General features: G+C 35.7%; 1 protein-coding gene across 3 annotated transcripts in view; it reads right to left on the reverse strand.

The window, feature by feature from the left end:
* Window positions 1-26,715, reverse strand: part of LOC145948954 (homeobox protein caupolican) — an 84,452-nt gene that overhangs the window by 13,379 nt on the left and 44,358 nt on the right. For all 3 annotated transcript variants that reach the window (XM_083058578.1, XM_083058576.1, XM_083058577.1), the window contains one exon: window positions 11,703-12,101. In XM_083058578.1, coding sequence (XP_082914704.1) covers window positions 11,703-12,056 — 354 coding nt within the window. In that variant the 5' untranslated portion in view covers window positions 12,057-12,101. The remainder of the gene's footprint in view (window positions 1-11,702; window positions 12,102-26,715) is intronic.

Consider the following 26,715-nt stretch of genomic DNA (forward strand, 5'->3'; position numbering starts at 1 on the left):
AGATAGATTACACTCTCTACAGACTGAGATACACGTGTCTGTGCATTTGAAAGTCTTTCGGAGATTCAATCCCGATCCATCTCAATTTTCGTCGATAGACCGCGACTACAAGGAAATCGTAATGGTCATATAAATATAATGCCCGACCTAAACCACCATAGTATACAGCGAGCGGTTTGTAGCCCTAAGAAGATTATACGAGCACGATAAATGTGTCCCTAAAAGAAATCTCTCAACCATCCTTTATTCCTTTAGTTTACCTCGCGACGCATATTTAAGATTGAAGGAGAAGAGACCTTCCGATGTATCGCGGGTTAACCAGGTCCCTAAAACATTATCGCAGACAGACGTCGACTTGTTGGGCGTATTAATACAACACGCGGTGTAACGTCACAAGGCGCGTTATAAAGGCGCGCTGTAAAAGAGGAGCCACACGGAGAGAAAAACGAGATGGGAATATAAAGGAAGAGGGTGCGCAGAGGAAAAAAAAGAGAGAAAACGCAGGTGAGAAAAGGGGAGAAACGCGGCGGCACGTTATGCGGCTCTAATGGTAGCAGAATGGAGTGATATTATTAGCGCTACGGCTTAGGAGGGACGGTCTTTGGCGCCACGGAGTTTCGTGTTACATCTAGTCGGCGTCCTGATTCTTAATTCCCCGTCCGCCCCCAACCTGTCTTTCGATTTTCGAAAGCCCTTAGAAGTGTCCTTGACTTTCTTCCCTCTTCTCTCTTTCTTTTTCTCTTGCCTCGGCAAGTGTGGCTCTCCTGCACGCATATACATATATCTCCGTCTTTATTTTTCTCTTCTTTTCAGAAGCGGCTTTAATGGCGAACTGCGGGTGGTCCGACGTCGACGCCTCGGACTATTGTTACGACTGCGCAGTCACACCAGGGTCACCGGTCGCTCTCGGTATAACCGATTATACCGAGCTCGCCTGCATTAAGGTGGCAATAATCGTTGCGCGCGCCCCAAATCTTGCGACGCATGCGAGAGCGCATTAGGGAGCGCAAGGTGGCTCTAACTTGACACCCCAGACGAGCTAATGCAACAGCTCTTCTATATAGACTGTCGCAAAAAGCGCGAATATCCATTTTATGCTAAAATACTTTTTTTTATTTTTTTCTACCTATACCGTATATATAGGTATAATATATATATAATATATATATTTTGAATAATTTATATGTATATATATTATTTATTGTATATTACTATATATATTCTAATCGCTAGATCTCGATTCGTCGTAATTTGTTTAAATATTCATGGACTGCATATCATCGATCTCAATCTATATAAATTTATGCAACAATTTATGCAACAATATTTAATACAAGGACGTCTGATGAAATTTTCGTGCAATAGATATTTAAATATTTATATCCGCGCGAAATATGGATAAGGCATTTCATTTTCTTTTTAATAACCACTCTGCGCGCATTGTAAAGGTCTTATAGGAGCTCTTATATATAGGGGTATTTTCGACAACCCGCCGCGCCACCCACTCCATTCAATGCTAATCCGATTCTTATTATATTATAACGCTCGTTAAATCGGACCACGCCGATTTCAATCGTCAGGAGCACGTGCTTCCTGCTTAACTGCCCTATAAAAAAAGACGAGAGAGAGAGAGAGAGAGAGAGAGAGAGAGAGAGAGAGAGAGAGAGAGACAAATATAGCTACAATTTAGCGCAAAAAATATCAAAAAATATAATAAATATAAATTAATAAAATATAACAATTATCACATCGTTGCAATAAAAGTTTTATGCTTTACTTCTAGTTATGCAATTAATATTATTAAAATTGATATTAATATTATATTATAAATTTCATTAATATTATTTAACTATTATTTATTTAATCTATTGTTAATTTTGCAATCATTAAAGTCTCTCTCTCACACACAATATTTTAATATCTTATATCTACTTATTATGTGCACAACTATAATATATAAGTTTTATGTTTCACTTCTTGCGCAATTAATCAAACATCTAACACTTTTGACGATTTTATAAAAATAATGAAAATGTAATTTGATATTATCAAAATTGATATTAATATTATATTATATATATGTATAATAAATTTTATTTGTTATATAATAATTATTTATTTAATCTATTATTAATTTTACAATCATTAAAAATCACAAGTAAAGCATACACATGTCTATGTATATCTCTTATCCGTCTATCATGTGCACAATTACTTTTAAAATTGCAGGCAAACGTTCAAAAAAACATCAATATCCGGGCAATTGTTTCATTTTCCTTTCACTGTTAATTAATGGATATCGGCACATTACATTTTCTGAATCGCCATGAGAATAAACACACATATAAGCTTAAATTATATATGATCTACTTGATATAAAAACGCTATTAGCGAGGAGTTATTGATAAACGAATTGTCACATGACTATTCCCTTTTTCTCTCTTCTCGCATTTTCTCAAATTCGCCAAGAGACATTATATAATTATATAATCGTTAGATGAATATTTTTCCATGATATACTCAAATGTCTTAAGAGTCTAAATTACATGAGGCTTTTTGGAACGAGGAGGCAGGAGCGAGCATTTTCTTATGCTTTTTTACATAAGGGTGAGGGAGGAGGTTGAAGTAGTTTTTACATAAGATTTTTTAAAAATGTTTCCTCTAACAATAAAATAAAATCTAATAAAATTTTTTTTTCGCCAAAAAATCCTGAGTTTTTATTTTCATTCATTGAGTAGTCATTTTTATACAACTAATTTTATAAAAATATGAAAATGTAACTTGATATTTTAGAAAAAACTTCACTTTGGTACAATAGGTATATTCAAATTTCATATACATATCACTCGTGTTTTAATTCTTTATATCTAAAAAGAGTTAGGCCCGTATTATGAGCTCACATTTATCTTTAGATGTACCTCTAAAGTTAGAGGTGCCTTTAAAGTTAGAGAGGCCCGTATTATGAGCTCACATTTATCTCTAGATGTACCTCTAAAGTTAGAGGTGTCTCTAAAGTTAGAGAGGCCCGTATTATGAGCTCACATCTATCTCTAGATGTACCTCTAAATGTACCACGATAATTGTGGCGATATTATGAGCACACATCTATCTCTAGATGTGTCTCTAAACGTGTCACGATAAATGTGGCGGTATTATGAGCGCACATTTAGCGGCGCATCTAGAGGAAATCGCCTAAAAAACCTATTTTGTACCACATTTATAGCACATTTATGCTACTCTCGATAAATGTGCCCTTGGGTACATTTATTTGCGCCTCTAACTTTAGAGGCACATCTAAGAGATAGATGCGTGCCTCTAAAGTTAGAGACGCAGATGAATGTATGACTAAAGTCAGTTTATCTGCGTCTCTAACTTTAGAGACATATCTAAGAGATAGATGTAAGCTCTAAATGTGCGATAAATATATGATTGATTTTAGATGTACATTTATCTGCGCCTCTAACTTTAGAGGTACATCTAGAGATAGATGCGAGTTCATAATACGGGCCTTTAACTATAAAAAAACTTTATTAGTAAAATTGTAGACTATTATGTAAGATACAGCGGGAGGGGTCACATAAAATCTTACGGTCCCTTACGTTAAGGGGAAAGAGAGGGGGGATGTAGAAAATCGTACAAAAAAGCCTTACGTAATTTAGAGATAGTCCCTTATCGCCAAAAGTATCGCGTTTATGCAAAAGTAGGTGCGATTTTTTACGAAATACACAAATAAAATTGAAATTTTTTTTCTTTCTCTCTCTCTCTCGCTGCATTTCAGACAAACGATATGGACAGAAGTGCCGAGAGGGCGGCGCATCCCCTCGTGAAAATGCTCAAAATTCCCGGCGGTGGGAACGCATTATGGCATTCCGGGGCTACATTGTCGTATCAAGCGTGCGCCGGATGGGTCGCGTGCGCCAAATTGCGCCTACAACGTTGAAATTCCACGAACGATTGACCGGCCGGACTGCAATTGAATGAAGATAAAGGTGTGCAAAACTATGACGTCCGCGCGTAGCGCATCGTCCCGCGCGACAAATGGCATTCCTGGGGTTTCGCTCCCGGGGTTTCGAAGGACTATAAACCAATACGCGAAGGGCGTCGCTCTCTGCGTTGTCCTTCGGTTTATCGCGTATATATATCCGCGCTCTCATCGGTCTCAATTACATCGAAATTCGCCGACGACTCGGAGACGACTGTCCCACAAAACATCATGAAAACACTAACACTACGATATAAACTGTTATCCCTAAAATGCCACGCTACTATATAGCGGAAACTATCCAATAGATATGGTAGACGTAAGGAAATTTTATTTCTTTGTCACTTTTACCGAGATTTAAATTTTTTAATATTTTTTATGCGTCCATAAATACGTCAAAAACATTTAGAAATAAAAATATATTTATTACCATTTTATTTATAAACAAGATATAAATAAAAATAGGTATATGAAAAGCACTTTTAATTATAATTTGACCAGAAAGTTTGAATTGTGTGTGAAAAGACATAATTATTTGAAAAAAATAAATATCAAATAAATTTAAATAAATAAAGAAGAGAAACTTTTATTATTGGAAATGTTCACAATAAATTTAAAAAATTGAAGCAGTCTTTGACCTTTTTTCATTTTTCACGCGATAAAAATAAGTGCTTCCTTTAAATTTACTTCAAAATTTAGAATTAAAGATATTAAAAAAATATAAATAGATTTTTTATAATACAAGATCATTTTTATTTAATAACTTTTGTTTCTGAAAATTCTAAAAGTAAGTGACAAGTAAACTATATACCTGGATACGCGATAATCTTTCACTTGTCACTGAGTCTCTCCTTGACATCAAAAGTAAGAGAAACCTTCACCCTTTTAAATCGTTTATAGCTGTCGACTTTCAGAAAATTTAAAAATGCCAATCTTTTGACAAAAGAAAACATCTGGGTTGCTTAAGAGAGAGAGAGCAGATTTTTTTAAATACTGGATTAACATATTCAAATAATTTTGTTTATTTTCTTTTCCATATGTTTGGCTATATATTAAACGATTTTACACACAATCAGTGAGCTCTTTCTGAATTTTAATTTTAATTTTAATTTATAATTTATGATAAAGTTATAGTTTCTTTTTTTTAACTAAACACTCAAATCATAGTTTATTTCTAAAAATGAAAAAATATAATAACACTTGAGTGTCTTCGAGAAAAAAATATATAAAAATCGAAAAATATAATTTTACAGGACAACTTTTAAAAGTTTTGAAATTCTTTTCCTATATCTTTTTTAAAATATATTCAAAAATCATTTTATATAACTTAAAATGTTTCAGAAATTTTTTTTTTTTTTTATGTAAAACATTAATATTTTATTTTGATATCTTTAAGTATATCCGCCTCTTAACTGATAAATATATTTTTATTACTAACTATAAAGATTCTCTCAAGAGCGTACAAATATCTCATATTCATACATTAAATCTTTTCCATCATTAAACGCTGCCTAAATTTCCTATTTTTATACGCGAGTTTTTATATAAATTGACGGATCCATTCAATGTGGAAGTATTTTAATATCGAAAATTAGTCGTCGATCGTCACATAATCGAGAATCCACACGAATCTCGAAAAACTCGTGAATACAAAAATATTCATCAGTTTTATAATTCTCGTATATAATTCGCGAATTGTACAACATGTGGCGATATCGCATGCCGAACGCGCTCAAGTGCCAATTATTTAAACACGTAACAATCTATGATTAAGAAAGTTACGCGTATGTTACGCTTTTCAATGAGCCGTAAAATAACGCACGACATCGTGAATCGGAACATTATATTACGACTCTTGCATTGCGGCGAGACACGCGTCGGATCACGAAATGTCACTATTGTGAGATCCGGTTTTGTGTTGGATGAATTGTATTCGTTTCACGCATAATATCACGCTGTCGTGCTAATATTACAGCATAGCAAGCGCATTTTCGTTATTAGCCAGATCGCTTTACATCTCGCCAAAACAAGTGCCAAGGCGTAATAATGACGGACATTAGATAGGGTATGCTGCTCGCGTAATACTTTGACGTTATTGATGGCACCAATGATAGTTAATTTCTGTAGCGTTTTAAAGAATCAAGAAAATATAATTTGCTAATATTTTAATTATTTGTTGATTTGGATCATCGCTACGTTAGAAATACGACAGCAATGGAATTTCTTATTTGAGTCTCCATACAAGTATATTTTTTTATTTTTTATTTTTATATTTAATTTAACCTGTCAAAAAAGAGCGAATTTTTGCTAGCCACTTCTGTTTCTATTCTAGATCGAAAATTGAAATAAAAGTGAGATTTCTAATTCGCGCGAAATATCTATTTATAATAAAGAGTGACCAGATAAATTCCCTTTTTGAGTAAAAATAAAAAAATATGAGAAAAATATCAGATTAAAGATAATTTGATTACAAACATGTATTGTATATTTTTATCATGTTATCATGACTCGTTTCGGATAAATAAAATAATAAAAGTTGATTATTTCATAATTAAAATCCATTAAAATCAATTATAGATAGCAATCAAGAAATTGGCATTATTGTATTCTTATGTCATTTCCGTTTACTGATAAAATATAATTTTTCAACAGAATTTATATCGCTATTGTTGATTGTTGCATTATAATAATTTATATCATTTGTGTATAATGATGAGTCAAAGAAATACTTGCACCATCTAGAATAAAAATAATAAAAACATTAGAAAAATGTTATTATTATTGTTATTTGTATATACATATATTGCAGTCGAACAATGATTGCAATGTTCCATTTTACTCAAAGAAACACGTTTATTATTTATATTAATCAGCAATTTAATTGAAACTTTGATTCACGCGATATCTCGAAAACTAGACGTGGTAATTTAATAGTTTATTCACAAATTAAGAAATGATCTACTTTTGAAAACCTATCCAATGATATCTCAATCAATTCAATTTTTTTTCTAAAAAAAAAAAAAAAGGATTTTTAAGGACATTTTCTATGTCATTCTTTTAAGATCACTAACTTAAAATGTGAAATTTGCTCTCATCGCCCTAATAACAAACTTTATTCAATCTTTAGAAATTTAATGATTTATTATTACGTTCATTAAATTATATATTTTCCATGATGCTTTTCACAATTGTTTTCTTCAAAAAGGGAATTTTTAAGGCCATTTTAGATCACCCTTTAAACGTTCTAACTATGCTGTATTTGGAAAAATCTTAAAAATTTCTCTACGCGAGCATCACATCCATTGCCTTTTCTCCGAGATAATACAAAACCGTCAAACGATGAGAAGAGGCTTTCGCGTCTACTGTCGCTTCTCCTCCTCTCATCCCTCTCTCGCGTTCGCGTCTCCACAGCATCCCTCTCGGTGCATTTCTGTCCCGTCTCTCTGTGTCTTTCACGGCATATCCCGCGTGTATTGATTCTATAAACTCGTTCGCATTCTACGCGAGAGCGATAAGCTTCCTCCTTGTCCTTGCGGTTGTCCCTCTCTTCGTCGCCGATTCGTTTGACAAGAGAAGATATATGTATATACATAATCTCTCTCGATAAGCGAATACTGATCGTATATGGAATATCGTACTGGATATACAATGTTATTTCGCTTCGAAAAAAAATTCCACAATGTTAGGAGAGGTCGGAATATTAAAACAAATATGTATGTAGAGATTATGTAAAATATAAATCATACATGTGATATTTTAATCTCAAATGACCCGACGAATGATTTTTTCCTCTTTTTTTGCATTACACAATTACACACTTGTCATAAGCGCTACCGTGTTATTTTAATATCGATCTCTCTCGCGGTTTTTGCTTCGATCCCGCGCGACAAACATCATATCTAATGATAGATCCGCGAGATCTGGACTTTGACGCGTGTGTTTGCAATTCACCAGACATGTTTAATTAACTGCATTAACCTCGCGATATTATTATCATGTGAAAGTGACTGTGAAATAACACGGACACTTTATAGAGTGCATTAAATCTCGGCATCTCGACGCTCGGCGAGTCCGAGATCATAAATATGATTATGATATCGCCGCGCTCTAATAATAAGTTAATTTGCAGAATAAGTATACCGAGTCGGCGATACGACTCGCGCGCGTTGCAGGAATAATGAAAGCGCGGAGGACAATTTTTGATCGCGATTTTTACGCGATTGCGTTGTTAAGATAAGAATTGTGTGTTCTTTCTCTCTCACTCTTTCTCTTTTTTTTCGCGTTTCATCAGCGTTTATCTGCCGGCGCGCCCTGATTACGCGGCGACATCAAAAAGCCGATGGCTTTTTTCAGTCGTGTATATATATATACATACAAGCATGACGAAAATGAAAATGTGTATCGTGGTGATAGCCGCATATATACGTATCTGATATACGTGGTAATGACACATTTACGACACGTCAATGGCACGCCGCCTCGTGCCATTACGGAAATTGCTATTACAGATAGATTATATGTACGTGTTACACATCGAGCGCGCCGGTATTAATTTAAAAGTTTATTTTAACGATAATTATACACGTACGAAATTAGTATTCTCTCGACTAGCTTTTTTATCAAATTGTCGTGATATCTTCATTATCCCGCGATTGTTCACTTATACAGTTGATAAATATACGTGAATCGTCGCTCTAATTGATTTGTCGCAAAAATTGATGGATGAAGGATCGCGAGAGTCGTTTAAAAAAATTGCAATCTACAAATTTACACTGATTGCATATATGAGAGATGAGAAATGTGTCTCCGAATGATAAATGCATTCGTTCGCTGAATTTTTCGCGTTACGAGATAAGTCGTGTTAACAAATTACACGCGATGAATCGCGGCGGATGTATAAATCCCTGATGTAAAATATCCGCGAAGCGTACAGTTTCTATGAGACCATTATTATCATCGTTATTAACTTCACTTTGTAACCGATTCTTTTTTCCTGGATTTTCTTCTCCGACGGCGGCGGTGAGATTCTATTTCGATCCGCGCGAAGAATACATTAATCGACAACGTCGTCCAAAAGCAGCCAATTAGTATAATCACTCGATAAATTCGAATTTAATTGCCCGCTGCACTTTCTTCCGACACGAGATGGCATCGAATGCGCAACACCAACGATATGCCTGTTCCATTTTTCCGAATCACAAAATTCCAATAATAGGAGAAAAAAAATAATTTGATCGTGTTTTTTTTTTTTTTTTTTTTTAATTTACTTTATCCTACGCAAATTAATTTTTTTTACATATACACGCAGAATATATATAATTTCTCTTTTCAAAAACAATCTGATCATGTTTTTTTTAATTTTTAATTTTAATTTAATTTAATTTTAATTTTTTTTTAATTGTTTATCCTTATTCCATTGTTTATTCTCGTAACGCAAATTAATTTTCTGCACACAGAATATATGTAATTTCTCTATCACAAAAATGTATAGAATAAGTATTCATTTTTTGAGTATATAATTCCAATCTATAAAAAATTTTCAAAAACATAATCCAATTATTTTTTTCTAATTTATCCTACGCAGATTAATTTTCTACACACAGAGTATACGTAGTTTCTCTCTCCATAAAAAAAAAAAACAGAGAGTAAATGTTAATTTTTCAATCTATAAAATATTTTCAATGCTGTTATACAAGATATGCACATAAAATTACGACAAAAATATAGTGTGTAAAACGGATTTAGCGTGTGCTTCACGAGATTCCTGACGAATTCGGCGACAGAGCCAGGACCGAATAAACGACGCGCGATCGTTTGAGAAGAATTCTTGGGTGACGTATGCGCGCGAATTCGTCACCGAAGGCAGCCCCTTGAGAGAGGAAACGTAACGAGCGACGCGACGCGACGCGCCCTCCGCGAAGCGAAACTTAAACGAGATTATCGGCCGCTTCTAGGAGAAAGGGACGCGTGAATAATTTGACGCAGCCGGTAGCCGGCAGAGCCTGCAAAGACGCACACAGGAATTCCTGAAGCCGAAGGGGCCGACGTCCGAAAGCGGGTACCATCGCCCGGGATTCCGAACTAATTCGCGGCAACACCACGTGCTAATCCGTCTTAAGTTAATACTGGAGGAGCAATAATCGCCCGGCACGCCTAGTACGACGAACCGATCAATCTGCATCCGGCATCCGGCCGCTTTACATGTTGCGGAGAAGTTGAAGCGCAGGTCGATCCTTCATAGATCACACGAGAAACTTGTCATATGTTTTAATACAGTAGGCCATGTAACTTAAAATTGAGGAAGGTCGACAGATCGCGTTGATCGTTTGAGATGGAATCGATATTAATTTCGGAATAAATAATACGAAAAATATATACGCATAAAAAATATATAATTAATATGTAATAAAAATATATAATATGCAGGGTATATTTCTCAAGTACAAAAAATTTAAGGGGATATTGCTTGGCTTATTTTATAAAGAAAAGGTCTTATAAACATATATTCTAAACTGCTTTGTTTTCAAAATAAGAAATGTCAAAATTGTGAAAAAATATGAAAAATATAGAGGTGGAATGAGAATAGACTGACTAGGCACACCAAACTTTGAATCTTCGAAACACCAAACAGAATCAAGCAGATAATTATTAGTTTTTAACTTACAGTTTTTATAATTTTTACAATTTTCAATTTCAATTTTTTAATTTAAGGCTCCTGGGTGCTCACCGCGGCCATATTGGATTGTGACGTCGGAGGCGAGAAAGCACACGCTGAAAATTCTTAGATGCCATTTTTTAATGAAAAGATATTTCGATTAAACAGCACTTCAGATGGCTTTAGCACACTCTTAAAAAACCCCGAAAACTATCCTTTTCCCTTTATAATCAATCAACAGCTGTAAAATGATCGAGATATCAGACTTTGACATGCGGAATGACTGCGCATGTGCAAAGACCAGACGGACTGGGCTTCATAATATTACATTTTTACATCTGTCGATTGATTATAAAGGGAAAAGGATAGTTTTCGGGGTTTTTTAAGAGTGTGCTAAAGCCATCTGAAGTGCTGTTTCATCGAAATATTTTTTTATTTCGAAATGGCATCTAAGAAATTTTAGCGTGTGTTTTCTCGCCTCTGACGTCACGATTTCGACATGGTCGGCAAGGAGCCAGGAGCCTTAACTCTAAAGCGGTTCATCGTTTCAAAAAAAATACAAGAGGCAATGTTTGTAGAGTTTTAATTAGGGATTTTTTGAAAACCATTAAATTTGAAAAAAATGGCATACCATATATATTTTCATTAAAATAACTTAATATGATTATTTATACGCATCTAAATTTTCATTTTTTCACAACTTTGACATTTTGTAGTTTGAAAACGAAGCAGTTTAGGACACATGTTTATAAGACCTTTTCTTCATAAAATAAGTCATAAGGAATATATATATACAGGGTGTTTCTAAAATTATGTCAGAGATTTTAAGGGCGTATTCTAGTGACCTTCATTTTTACGCGGTTTGGACAATTTGGTCCCATTTTGAGAGGGAGACATGGAGGAGTGCTAATTTTCATTTTTGGACCCATGTTTATAGAAACTTTTTTTCTTATTTTGACCCCTAGAATACGCCCTTAAAATCTCTGACATAGTTTTAGAAACACCCTGTATAAAACACGGAGTTGCGCAGAAAAACTTGCTTGACAAAACTAAAGGAAAACTCACCAGTGGCGGGTAGAACGCGGAGCTGTCCATGCCGATGCTGGGGTAAGGGCCCTGATCGGTGGTGGATGGCGTCGGCGTGGGGTAGGAGGAGTAGGAGGTCGCGGTGGGCCCTAGCCGGGGGTAAGCGCCCAAGGCCAGTCTCGCGGCGCTGTCATACTGACAGCTGCACACCGTCTGGCCCGTCACCGGGTCCATCATCATGGGCCTGCCGTTCTCGCAGCAACCGGGCCCGGTGGCTGCGCCCCCCACGGGGGTTGTGGCGCCGCCGGTGCCCGCGGGCCCGATCCCCGTCGTCGTGGTCGCCGTCGACGAAGGCGACAGGCCCCCCGGGCTCAGCGCGCTCCCCGACGACATGGCCGGCGAGGTTGCCGTCGTCGGTTGTCCGCCGCTCACCAGGAGCTAAAAATATACACATACGATGGTTAACATAGTATAATTGCAAAAGCACGTGGCATGAATGAATATTTATTCCTTATATTTCCCGAAGCAAATATATGAAAAGTTAATTTTTTCAACTTATTTCGCGTCGATTTATATGCAGTTTTGCATGGAAGAACCACTTGTTTTCCTTCTGAACGGATTTTCATTTTACATTCTCTCTTTACTCCCTTTTCAGTACAGATACATATAAATAACGCGTAAAACAGCGATTGCTCGCACGCAAATATGCATAGACATGTCGTGATAAAGGTATTGTATATGTACTATATATGTATATTCACGTACGATTACAAAGCGTCAAAAAGGAATCTATTTTTTTCCGTTGTCTTTTTAACCAATTTACATCGCCTCAACGACTTCCTGATATTCGCAACAAGCATGAATATGTTGAATAGTAAATGTATTATATATGCATTTATATGAAAATTGTAAATTGCTCGATTAGAAGTCAACTTGCAGATGTTGTATACATAGAAAGTAATAATCACACTAATACTGTGAATTAATGAACTTAAATATTAATTATAAATTTAATTATTTATTTAATATTATATTAAATCAATATTTTAAAAATTATTTTTTATTTTTTAATTAATTATTATTTAATTAGTAGACAGCCACTTTGGAAGAATATCTTGTAAGAGAAAATTAATCTAAAGGTAGAGATTTTTTGGCAGAAGTAACGCTGCACAAATTTGTAACATTATTAAGAGTTTTTAAAAATTCTATCGGCAAAACAAATTGTGAGAACAAATTTTTCCCCTTTTTTTTACGAGAATCTCGCATGCGATGTGGAATCTTCCACAATCAAATCTTCTTCATCTCTTTATAAAAAAAAAAAAAAAAAACATTACGAATAAACGTAGTACAATATAGATTCCATGCGGTATTCAATCTTATCGTAGGTAAATCTCGGCGAATAATCGCGAACGATTATTCCCTCATGATTAATAGCTCTGCGTATAAACAGCTCCCGTATAAACAGAAAGACGTCACTCTCTCATGTGCGTTGCCTCGCGCTAAATTGGCCCATTGTAAATGAGAACGGAATGAATCCCGGTAATTAATATGGCAAGGGCGAGGAGTTATTTCCGTATATCCGCGTTGATAAAGTCTCTTCTCTCGATCTATCTTCCGTTACACGAATCGAGAAGAAAAGAGATCGAGAGAGAGAAAATCTGAAAAAAAAAAAAAAACACTAAAAAACTCGCTCATATATAGATCTTTCTATTCGTAGATCGTATCGAAAACACGAGAGCGTGTAATGGATAGGATTTTTGGACGAGAAATTTATTTTCACAAACAATTTTCCCTCGCATTTTTATTTAGCGTTCGCTTCCCTCTCTCTCTCGCGCGCGACATCGAGCTTATCAATCTCAATGTCAGTATGCGTTTAGAAAAATACGATGATTCGCGGCCAAGTTTTTTGCACATATTGATGGAATTTTTTGTCGCACGACAAAACTGTCTCTCGGTCGTTAAGCAATTCCTCGGAGACTTCAATTTTCTGTTTACTCGAAAGTTCGATCATTAATATATAATTCTTCCATATAGACGACCGCGATATCGTGTCCTTTATTTTGAGAAAGAAGTAATTTCATCTGGAATTTGCGCAACAATTATCTACGACATAAAGTTCAATTATTACGTGATTTTTAATTGAATTTAGTTTTACATTTTAATTTAATAAATTTAATAAATTTTTATTTAATAAAAAAAAAATTTATTTAATTTAATAAATTTCCGATTAAATTTTAATTTAGATTTGCGGAAAAAATTCGAGAAAACGCTTTTCCGGAACGTCTTTAGCCGGCTGCAGCTCGCAATGTTTACAATCTCGGACGCGTCATCGATTTTTCCGCGCGCGTCAATAAACTCGCGTATTTTCACAAGAAATATCCCGGGACTTGGCGTTGCAAAAATAGAAGGGCGAAGGGAAAAGGCGAGGTAAATCCAACTTTCGCGAACAAAGGCTCTCCCGGACTCTCTCGTCTCTTGGTACATACATATGTGGTGGCGAACTTCGAGTTATGTGCGCATGCGCATATATTATAGACATATAAGATAGACCCAACATGCCATACATTTCCTTAGGATATAAGTTGAGTTTGGCAGAACGGAGAGGGAAACAAAACATCGGTGAATCTGTGTCTTTTTCTGCACGCGCATTAGTGGCAGCAATGGCCGACAATTGCGAATAACCTGATGTATAAAATATCGTGATACGCCAATCTAGCTGTCAAAAGACGATTACACATCCTACCTGTGCAGATAAAGAGAGAAAATTCCCCCATGTTTTGTCTCTCTTTTTCCTTTCTGTCAAGGACATATATATATGGGTCTAGCTTATATGTCTTTGGTGTCCCCGTTCACGCATAACGAAACACACGACATTTCATTGTATATGTATGTATGTATGCGTGTTCTTCAAGTGTGCGTCGTCTCTTCCCCGACGTGCTCTTTTTTTTTCTCGTCTCTAACGAAACGTTCCAGCGACACCTCCAGCGTATATGTCTACCATTCGCGTCCTGCTGGGGTCCCACCCGAACCTTTTAAGATCTCGCTTCCACCCCTGCGGCGGTCGTCGCGAAAACCCTTCGGATCTCGTTGTAGAACGGAAAGAGTCGCCGTGATATGGCCCTATCTATCTCTCTCTTTCTTGCGTCGCCTTCACCTTGTTGGCAAAGCAACCCCTCGAGAAGCCAAGCCCGTGCGAATATCCCACCGTCGGAGAGTTTCTCGCTCGAGCCTACGTACTTTCTCCTTCAAACAATCGTCAACACTTGTGGAGGGACGTCACTAAATAATTCCAAAAAGGATCGTTTACAAACACGTCATCAGCTAGGAAAAATTCTTTCATTATTGTCATGTGTTGTGGTTTGTGTAATGATATCATTGTAGGTTTCTACTCTTTGTGAGAAAAAGACACAAAAGTGGCGAAAGCTCGATTATTCGACGTTATCGTTCGGAAAATAGCAGACATTATTCGCATGATTTGTTGAACGAAACATATACTTAACCACGATCCGATCTCTATTAATTTCATAAAGTAAAAAAGTTGAATCGTTTTTAAAGTTTTCTGGTATTACATGAACGATCGATAATAGCAAGTAATCGTCGACATATTCAATAATTGAAATAATAACTCAATTTTCTTCCTTCTCTCAAGCTTTGATTGAATCAGCTGATTCTCCTTCCGCGCAAAAAATTCGATATATTATTACGTTAAAAAAAAATTTATGTATGTCGGTAGTGATAGTTAATAAAACTTATTTTTTAATGCAAAGCATAAAATATTTTCTTCACTTTTGAAAGGATGAGAATTAAATTAAAATTAAATTTAAACCGTGCTTAAATAGGCCAAGTGAAAATGTTGAAGTATCGCTATCGTTTATTGTTATCGTATAATCGATAATTTTCATTATCGCAAAAGAAAAAAAAATACGAGCGGCTTCTTCTGAGAAAAATAAATCAGTGTCGCTTAATCGCAAAGATTAATCGAGAGAGATAGTCGACCAATAATACAATCTGCCTCACAAAATTGACAAGATTCGTCACTTTGTCGAGATAGAAAGGATTCTCGGTTACAACTTTCACCATGTACAACTCAAGTAAAGATCTTTGTAGCGACAGAATGTGTGACATGGTCGACAAAGAATGTGATTTGAGATTCGCTTTTTATTTTGTATTGTGATAAAACTATTTTCTCCAGGGTATCTACTCAAATCTGGTAAAAAAATTCCTCTATCTCAGCTATTTTTGTTAAAAATTTCCAGATAAAGAAAATTTTAGATTAAATGTTTATAAATAAGCCTCTTATTGCGTTTTTCTAATGCTTTTTACTTATTAGGAAAAATAAAGAGTTATTTAAGTTTCAAATAGTAGATTTTGGAAAATATGACCAAAAAATTCAATGTTTCTCATTTTCTTATCAATTAAAATTACAATAAAGAATATATAGATATTTCATTTCAATATTTTGTTAAAATATTAAATAGAGAGAGAGAAAAATATTTATAATTATTTCTACAATTTGGCCAATTGACGACTACGATATGAGAACAAAATCATCAAAAAAAGAGAAAATTTTTAAAAATTTCTTTCCAAAAAAATCCCAATAAAATTCTGATGATGATTCCTTAAGTTTTCTATGTAAAAAAAGCAAGCCCTGAGAACTCCAGATTTCTCCAGAGACTAAACGACACCCCATTAATTTGCACGCGTTTATTAAAAGTGCGTGCGGATCGATCTTGCCTGACTCTTGTTGCATATTTCTTTTTCTAAATTTCATGCTGCATATATATTACCCTTTCATTCATCTACAATACACGCATGCGAAAATCTCGTTGCTGCCATTTATCGATGCATTCTCATCGTTGCACGCGGCTGCGTGAACACGCACGTACGTTCATAGGCGCGAATGAAGGGTGGAAAGAGGGGGAGATAGGGCGAGAAAGCGAAAGAACCCGAAGAAGCCGAAGTCCTCTAAGGACAGATCTTGTATTCGTTGCGAACCGGCCTGTATAAACAGGATTGCAAGTGAAACTGATAGTACTCGGTTATGGGGTTAATCATCCCGACATTTGGCTTCGTCCTCGTTACATTAAATCCTTACTTAAACCTGTTCATTTTTGTACAAAACGCGAATAAATAATAATTTATCTCCCTCTCCCCTTCTTCCCTTCTTGTGTGTTTGCGATAGAATTTACCGGTAGCTGGAATATCTCAACGTTTCTCAAGCAGCGATGCTCGAATCCTGTTATTTCCGTTTTTTTTTTTTTTTTAAAGGCGTATGTTCGTAAATCCATTACAACAAACTGGCAGCCACCAATTACGCGGACGCGCGGTTTATACTGGAAAGATGGCGACCGGAGGAGGGGGGAGGGGGGTGGGAGATTGAATGCGTGGTCGATCTTTTCGCTCGCTTGCCTTTCCTCAGAGACCGCTCCTCTTTCACAAGCCGCGGCTTCTATCTCTCTCTTTCTTCCTTTTTTTCTCTTTTTCTAGCGCGCACGCATGTATCTTTTTCTCTTCACTGAAATCACAACCGTCGCAAAACCGAGCGGAGAATCCGCAAGATTCTCCCTTCGACCTTTCCGGCACGAATTCTTGTACGACAACGACATTACGGAGAGAGAGAGTCCTTCGTCTCTCGACAAATTAGCCACCAAGCGGAGAGACTTTGTAATGTGCGGACAGAAGAGATCTTCAATTAAAATTTAACAGAATGAAGATTGACTTTCCCGTCGAGAGTCGGCAAATTTGCGAAAAACAACATCGCCGGGAAAGCCAGCTATTCGATACGTAATTAATTGTTGCCCCCCCCCCTCTTGCCCCCCTCTTTCTTTCTCGCACTGGACGACATTAATTGACTGACGTTTCTTCTATATAAAAAAGAATTATTTATATATTTCGTAATATCTTTTCCTTTACATTTTTCAATTCGATTATTTTTGAAAATAATCTTCATATTCGCAAAAAGATACGCTTTATCGCTAAAATTAATTTCTCCCCCTGCCCCCGCTACCTCTGTCTCTTTTACACCCTGACGACATTAATTGACTGACGTTTTTTTATACAAAACAGAATTAATATCTCATAATAATTTTTTTCTTTACTTTACATTTTGCATAATTTGATATTTTTAAAGATAATCTCTTCATGTTTGCGAAAAGATACATTTTATCGCTAAAATTAATTTCTCCCTCATACAATCGACATCAGCATTAAAATTAAGTTACTCCACATCTGTCAAATAAAATTGAGTGCAATGGTGACGCAATTTTACGACACGGAAAGGATTATTTGACGCGCGATATATTTATGACGGACGGATGGATATATAATGCAAGGGGTTTACAAATATGTATATATACGGACGGACGGATTGTTGGTCGGCGAAGGGACTTAATGCGACGTGCGCGGAAAGCCGTCACAAAAGTTGCGAGCGTTACACGCGGGCACGAGACAGTTCCCCACGTTAATTACGTCCGTCTGAGAAGAGACGCGACGGACGGACGACGCGGGAAGGAGAAAATTCCGCGAGCGCGCGGCTGTAAAAACGTCACCGCGCGAGCGCGAGCGCGCGTGTCGGAAGGCAGCGGGATCTATTTGAGGCGTTAAAGACCGCTGTTAAAGTGGTAGTAACTCGACTTAAGAAAGCGCGAACGTGTCGCGGGGGTATCGCGACAGGGGTATTTTTACGCGGCTCGTTGAAGCGTTTATCGACGCCCCGAGGAGGAAATCCTTACGAGCATCCGCTCCGCTCCGCCGGAATTAAATCGGCCGAAGGAAAGGGGCTACCTCGTCAATTGCGGCGAATCAGATTCTTTTCGATGTAAAAGACCTGTCAAACTTGGCTCTATAAAAGTCTATAACTTTTGAGTGGTTAAATTAAGTAAGAGGGAGAGTGAGATAAAAATGTTATTGAAGTTATTGAAGCTGCGTAGACGGGGATTGTTATTTTTAGCCGGGATATGCAGATTTACGAGCGTGAGAATTGTACTTCTCATATGAAACATCGAGGTCTCGTATGATAGGTAGACGCGTTAAAGGTGGACAGGAATGTTGACAGGTGTAAAAGTGGACGCAAGATAACTTATGCTGATAATAATATCGCTCAATAATTATCGGTATTTTAATAATAAATGATGAATAGAACGAGTATCGACTTGGCATGTAGGAAACAATAAAAAAACCAGGTTGTGATATATGCGAGTCTTGTGTTATGCGTTTCTTATCATCCAGGATGTTATAAGTAAGCATAAAGGGGATCAATCCGGATATCAGCTCCAGATTTTCCGAATTTTTAGTTTTCTTGTTAAGTTTTGAAAATATCAAGAATAGGTAAAAATAGGTCTATTTATTAGCTCCAATAAATTAATATATCATAATTCTAATTAATCAATACAGATATTCATATTATCAAATAATACGCAAGAATTGAACTATAAATAATCCAAAGGGTGTATATGTATATTGATTCATGAAATTGACTCTAATATTTCGTCCCTTTCTTTATTTATCACTTCGTGTATTTTGTTTTCGACTTTTCTCTTCCCTTACTCCTTCAATTTTTATTTCAATTTAATAAGAGAAAAAAAAGATAATAATAAATACATTTATAATTATTTTTAAACATCAAAATTGTTTTAATAATTTCCCTACATATTTATTTGACACAGTTGTTTATTCTCTATATTCCAAGGGGTTCATCACAGAACTGAATAAATCATCAGACCTATCTTTCTAACTATTTCTCAATGTGAGGCTGGAAGATAATTAAATGTGATTCATCAAAATTCATTTTACAATTATTTTACAATTAACTCCAAGGAGTTCATTCTAAAACTAAATAAAAATCATCTACCTATCTTTCTGTCTCACATTCTATCTCTCGATGTGGGGCTATGAAAGACATAACAACTAATTTTTTCAAACTTCTTCCTGTAAAGAGAGTCGTACTTTTCTCGGTCCGATTGATTTAATTTCCGTCTCTCGTCAACCCTTTGGAAATTCGCGGGGGGAAAAAAAAGAGCGAATAAATTCGCGCGCGCGCGGTCGCTCACGAAAGAGGCCGTTTCTATCCGGATGAGAGAGAGAGAAAGACACGTGTGCACCTTTAAAAACCCGCAACCGGTTTCTCCACGCGACGTGCGTGTAAAGGCGAGACAACACACAAGAGCCCGAAGAAGACTGTTCGGCAAGTACGTGCGAGAATTCGTGGCGTAATTGCCGATTCCGTCAATCATCGGGCGACGGTGTTTTCATGCCGCTGCCAAATCCCGCGTGTGTGATACGAGATAAACAGCGCGTAATAACAAAGTATAACCGAATATAACGACGGCATAATAATGCGAGTTAACGAAGTGAGCGGGCTCCGCCGCACCACGCGAAATTCCCTTTTTCCAGACATGCGATCGTGAGAAGAGCACAAAATGAAAGGCTAATATCTCGTCGGGCATTATTGTAAACCAATGAGAGGAGAGGAGAAGACGACGCAACGTGCCGCAACAAAGTTGTAGTTTTTTACACTGTAATTACATGGGCGCGGCAATTTGTATATCATTAAAGCTATATATGCTGTATCGGGAATAAAAGTTTCCGCACGAAAATCTCCGCGATCGGATATACATGTACAATATCCTTAATAAATTATAATTAACCGACGACGTAATGATCGAGAGAAAAATAAATCGAAGAGAAAGAAGTCGAATTCCCTCTTTATACACAACCTTTTAATTTTTTTAAGTAATATATATATATATCTATATTATTATTTATATTTTTATATATTATTTATCATATCATATATATTATTATTATATTTATTTATTATATATATTATTATACTATTTATTATTATATTATTTTTATATATTATTATTATATTATTGTTGTATTTATATATACATTATATATAAATTCTACATATCTTTCTTGCCACATCATACTACACACACACACACACACACACAGTGTAACGATTTCCCAATTCTCTCTCTATCTCTCCTTCTCTCTCTCTCTTTCGGATATCGCCTAATTACTAGTTCATGAAAGCAAGAGGAGTGGCGAGAATTAGCAATGCGTTCACATTCGCAGTTGAGTTAGCTCGTCGATCTCTCTCGCGTCACTCCTCTGCCAAGGGTTCGCGTCGATTCCCTCGCGATAACAATGGCCGCGAACAGCGCAAAAAGAGGGTGGCGTGAATGAAAGCGAGAGAGAGAGAGAGAGAGAGAGAGAGAGAGAGAGAGAGAGAGAGAGAAAGAGAGAAAGAGAGAGAGAAACCTACAGAGCACGATCCTGAAAATCGATATCGCGGATGCCGAGGCGCTTCCGTGTCGACGGTCGTAATTATATGCCGCGGTGCACGATATACCGCGTTGCACGATTCCCATTATTGCCATCACGGTAGTGTAACTTATTGTTAGCGAACAGAGCGCACGATGCTCGAGCATAGATAGAGCGACGTCGCTGAATGACGGAACGATCGCGACCAGTTTAACCATTTTAGTATGCGCGCAATTGCACACTCACAAACGTATATACAGACGTGTTCAAATTGTTGGAATATATTTTTCTTTACAATTATATATATATATATTTTTTTTTGCGTTCTTTAAGTTAGTCACATTTACTTAAGCTTGATTTATTTATTTATCCTTTTTATAAAAGATTGTGAAGGTTTCTTTATAATTTTTTTACCTGGAGATTATATATTTGCAAACTACTTTTTTTAGTGGTGTGTGTGTGTGTGTGTGTGTGTGTGTGTGTGTGTGTGTGTGTTGTGGAATCCGATAATAAAATAATTTATCTTATTTTAATTGAATTTCAATTATTTGACAATACAGAGTATTTTTGAATTGTCAAAATTTTGACGTTTGGGAAAGAAAAGCGATTTGCTTACTAAATATTAAAATATAATTTCAAGTATCTTGTATCTAATAATTTGTATATACATATAGTATACACTCTAAAAAGAACCTCCCTCTTCGATTTTTATAATCCAACGAAAAAAAAAAAGATCCAGAAGATTGAAGAAAACCCGACTTGATCGTGACTTTTTTTTTCTGAAACGCGTTCTCTTTTCTTATTTTTGTATTCCTTGATTATGATAATTTCTGTAATAGTTAAACGTTCTTGAACGAAGTAAACGATATAAATCTTTCTTGCGATTTATTTTTACGCAGAGTGTATCTTATTACTGTTCCTTATCTACGATGATTACGACGATTTCAAGGAGACAAGAGAGATAGAGAGAGATAGAGAAAGAGAGATCACTGGCAAATATTAAGTAATCAAAGCCACCGGGGTAGAATTAATCCGCAATTAAAATTACAATTGTAGATTTTACGACTCGTCCTGCAGTTCTATCTACGGGCGAGAGTCGCGTTATAAGTAGAGTATAAACATCAATTATCGCATATGCTTAGAAATCATCGGTACAAGGTAGTTATTATCTTATAGCATCGACGTGCAACGCGCACTTGTTCGTAAACCATGACAAATTTCGTAACGCCATTTAGATAATTATACATAATTACTACGCTTATGTACATGTTAATCATTCGGTTTCCAACGGTACAACCGGATCTCCTACTCCATTTGCGCGATGTATGTAGATTGGCGAATAAATGAACGAGGCTCATCGTCGTCAACGTCACGTTGTAACCTACATTTAATCTTATAATGTTGAGGGAAGACATTTTTTCCACATTTCCATGTATAAATATACCAGGGTTTGAAAAAACCCGGGTTTTTTTTAAAAAGCCCAGCCCAGTGGGTTTTTTTTAAAAAAACCAGGTTTTTTGGGGTTTATTGGGGTTTTTTTTGGGTTTTATTGAGTTTTTTGGGATTTTGGGGTTTTTTAATTTTTTTCATTTTATTTTTTATAATTCGCTAATGATTAAGAAAATTGGCTATTTAATTGGCACAATTCCTTATTATAAATTAATTTTTATTTAATTTTGTTTATTTATTAATGTAATAGACGTATATAATACATAGTCTATAGTCTATAGTCTATACACTGTATAGACTTCATTTATAATATTATTAAATTTTTAGCATTTTTGGATGGGTTTTATAAATGGGTTTTTAAGTAAGTTTTTTAAAGTGGGTTTAACCCACCGGGTTTTAAACTTAAACCCGGTGGGTTTTATTGGGTTGGGCCCACTTAGTCAAACCCTGAAATATACTCTGGAGGAGACTTTGCGGCCAAAAAATATTAATAAATTAAATATGATCGAAGCGTTAGACGTTGCTCAAGTTTTACCGCTCAATACTTGTAACTCTAACGAATTCATAGGACTTGGATAATCTTATGGGATGAGAGGCAGAGGTGTGTTGCAACGCGAGATGTACGGATTACATCGAAATAGCCAAGTTTCTCCTCAAATTACCTCACGTCCCAATGAATCAATCAAGAACGCGGTATTTATTAAAGTGAAGGCACCGCGTCGCTCATCAGCACGATTATGCAGATTCTTATAGACGGCAGAGGAAGAGAGAGAGAAAGAGAGAGAGAGAGAGAGAGAGAGAGAAGGAGACAGGTCTCGGTGCAATATTTTAATTTCTTTTCCTTTTTCTCTTGGGAATCAACTGTGCCTCTCTCCGTGTCCGGAATACATGGAGGCTTCGACTTTGACGTTTGCGGCAAATATTGTAATAATGCAATTTACAGCGCTCGCTCGCAACGGATCCTCCGATGCGGGCAGACCTCCTCTCTACCCGTATTATTGCCGTCTAGTCGGCACAGAGGCTGCACCTGCGCGACCCTCGGTGCACTTTACGTGCGCGCCGCTTTTATCGAGCATTATTTATTTCCATCTTCCTCTTTTTTTTTTTTTTTTTTTTTGGAGAACACTCGACGCCGAGCACGTGCATTATCCCGCATCAAAATTTTGCTCCAATTTTAATCTTATTAATTTCTTTCACCTTTATTGAATTCTCGAGGATCTCGATAGAGGTTTGATTTATTGGTAACAAAGAAAGTTCGTGCGGTTTTTTTATATTAAAAATTTATTTTTTTTTGGTAACAATTGCATAAATTTTTATTAATGTTTTATTCATTAAAATAATCACCTTGACAATCAATAACCCTTTTCAAACGAGATACAAATTTATAAATTCCGCTTTTATAGAACGTTGTGTCTAGAATTACCTTTGCTTCAATCTCTATTTTATTTCGAAATTGTCGATTTCGAATGTGATTGTCTAGTATGTTCTTTTATCGCATCTTCTCCAAATGCCATACATATCTTACGATAGTCTTCTGCAGCTTTTGAAGTTTAAATTTATAAAGCAAACACGCTTGAATTACTTCAAATTCACAAAAAAAGAGAATAGACATTAAAGTCCAAGATTGATGCATATATGTACTTTATAACGCACATGAAAATTTGCGCTTTGCAAACCACTACAAAATAAAATAATTTCTTCCAGTGATCTACCTATCTAAAACCGCATGAACTTTTTTGGTTATCTAATATTTGGAAACTGAGTTCCTATTTTTTCAATAGAAAATTATAAATAAAATAATTTTGAAGGTAAACCGACTGCTTAAAGTACCAAAGTAAAAATCTTAAATCGAAAATGGAGAAGAAGATTGAAAATGAAAGAAGAATTTCGACTCGGGATTCCACGTCTTTGGGAAACAAAATGGTAATATTCATACCGGAAGTGTCTGAGAAATAGTTCTATCCAAGTACATCACGACAAATTATACGGGAGGATCGATCTTTTTGCGAGAGGATGTTTTTGAATTTTAATATCGTAGAAAATGAGCAAAATTTTTTTTTCTATTTAACATGTCAATTCGTATTAAATGTAACGTTATTGCAGTCTGCTTGCGCGATACATTCCGCGATTTGCATTGTACGCGAAATGAATTATATACACATACATATATCTATATTTTTTGTGCTTTATATTTAATTCTAATATAAATTAAACGGCATCGTTAATGGAGCCATTCAAACGATTTCCGATAAATTCACCGGCGAGCGAAATTCCGACGCGCATCAGGATCAAGTGGAGGAAAAACTCAAACGAAACGCGCGGCTGAATATTCATCGCAGACCAACTAGAATTTTAATTACCGCCTATCTAATTTAACCCGACAACCAACACATAATATATCTTTATAATACCATATCGTCCGGTTTTGTTAACATTAATGTTATCCCGCATATTTTAACAGAGCGTATTTTAATATTGTGTGTTCACCGAGTGATTGCTATACCAACATAAATTTATGCGAGCGCCATGATACTAGTTATATTATTTAATGTAAATTTTATCAATGTTTGTGTGCATTGTTTTTTCTCTCGTCTATTCTTAGATAAATATTTATAACAGAAACTTAATTTCCTATTAACTTTCTTGTACGTATCGTTAATCATACGCGAGAATTATAAAGCGAATACGTTAAGAAGGCTATAAATATCGGTTCTTTTTTAAACTATGTGATACTATTTTATGAGAAAAATGATTATATACGCGAATAAGATAATAGTAAGACACATTTACAGTTCCAACGATGAAGTTCTTTACATCCACACAGTACGTATATTAAAATTATATTGATTTTTCTTTTATTATATATATATATACAAAGAGTAGAACAAATCCGATTAACGAGATAAATGCTGACATAGTTGGAGGAATTAAAGCTGAAAACCGGACGGAAACTCGTTTTCAGTCAACGTTAAAGCAAACAAGTATTTACATTCTTTTTATTATTAATTACCGAACACTTTCTTGTTACTCTACTTATATTCGCAATCGACGAATTACATGTAATTCAGCGGGAATGTAAATAGTTGGAGGGCATTTATTCGATATACCTATATGTGTATCGATATATATATATATATATATATATATATATATATGTATATATTAATCTGAGATTACTCTGACTTGGGCAAGAATTTTTATTTCTGCGCTTGCTCACTCGATCTCCATAATAACATCAAGAAAAAGAAAACGCATCAGTTAAGTCAGCGCGCGACTTCTCTTAATTACTAATTCCGTTCGGAAAATCCATAAACGATCATCAGCGTAAAAACAGCCATTATCTCATTAAGTTAAGGATATCGATGTTGATGAGAAAGAGATCTGTCGTTCGCAAATAACCGGGTGCGAAGATCTCGCTTATTCTCTCGAAGAACCGACGGAAATATCGCAGATAATTAATCGCTCTACACGAGTAATGAATTAATCAATTATTTTCTATTTTCTTCAAAAAAGCATAATTCGAATATTCGCTTAGAATTTTTCCACATTAATCAATCGTATTTTATCCACACGTTAATAAATTAAACTAATGATATAAATTAATAATAATAAATTAATAATAATAAATTAGGGTAATAAATAAAACGTGCCATAAATATAAGAAGATTTTAATTCACATTCCGATCGGAACATTTAACGCTAAATGCTAAATGATCTCCCGTGAGTATCGTTTCGAATAAAACAGCTGTTTTCGTATTGACAAATACGAAATAAATTCTCGTAATTAAATTATTAAAATCGGGAGCGGCGATGAAAAATCGACGATCGTTATTATTAACGTTATTATTAAGTGACAGCATTAGAATGCTGAAAAGTCCCTTCTCATCACGCGCTCGAGCGACGGCCGTCGCTGAGTTTCCACAGCCTCTAGCCTATCTCTAAGGCAGGTGCGCGTCTCTCTAAGGCGATCTCGCTTTCTTCGGGCAAACTCGCGCGAATGTTAATTGTGCGCTATTATTGGCAACGACCAGTCGCGTGGAATTCCGCTTCTGCGAACGTTCCTCGTTTTGCGCGCGCACATGAGACAGAGAGAGAGAAAGAAAGAGAATAAGAGAAAGAGAGACAGAGAGACCTCGTCTCTCTTCGCGAAACAAGTTACTTACGTAAACGTGCGATTTAAAGAAAAATACAATGAAAACACATTGAAGCTCTCCGGTATATCTGGTGTGTTTATAAAACACACATTTGGAGTGAATAAATAAACAAACTCCTCTACCTCTTTTTTCGTTTCTCTTTAAATTATTCAATGAGTATCGGAAAAACGGCGAGCGCA

Source organism: Prenolepis imparis, unplaced genomic scaffold (genome assembly GCF_030444845.1).
Source record: "Prenolepis imparis isolate NDT839.2.m4 unplaced genomic scaffold, iyPreImpa1.0 SCAF_2, whole genome shotgun sequence".
Lineage (NCBI taxonomy): Eukaryota > Metazoa > Arthropoda > Insecta > Hymenoptera > Formicidae > Prenolepis > Prenolepis imparis.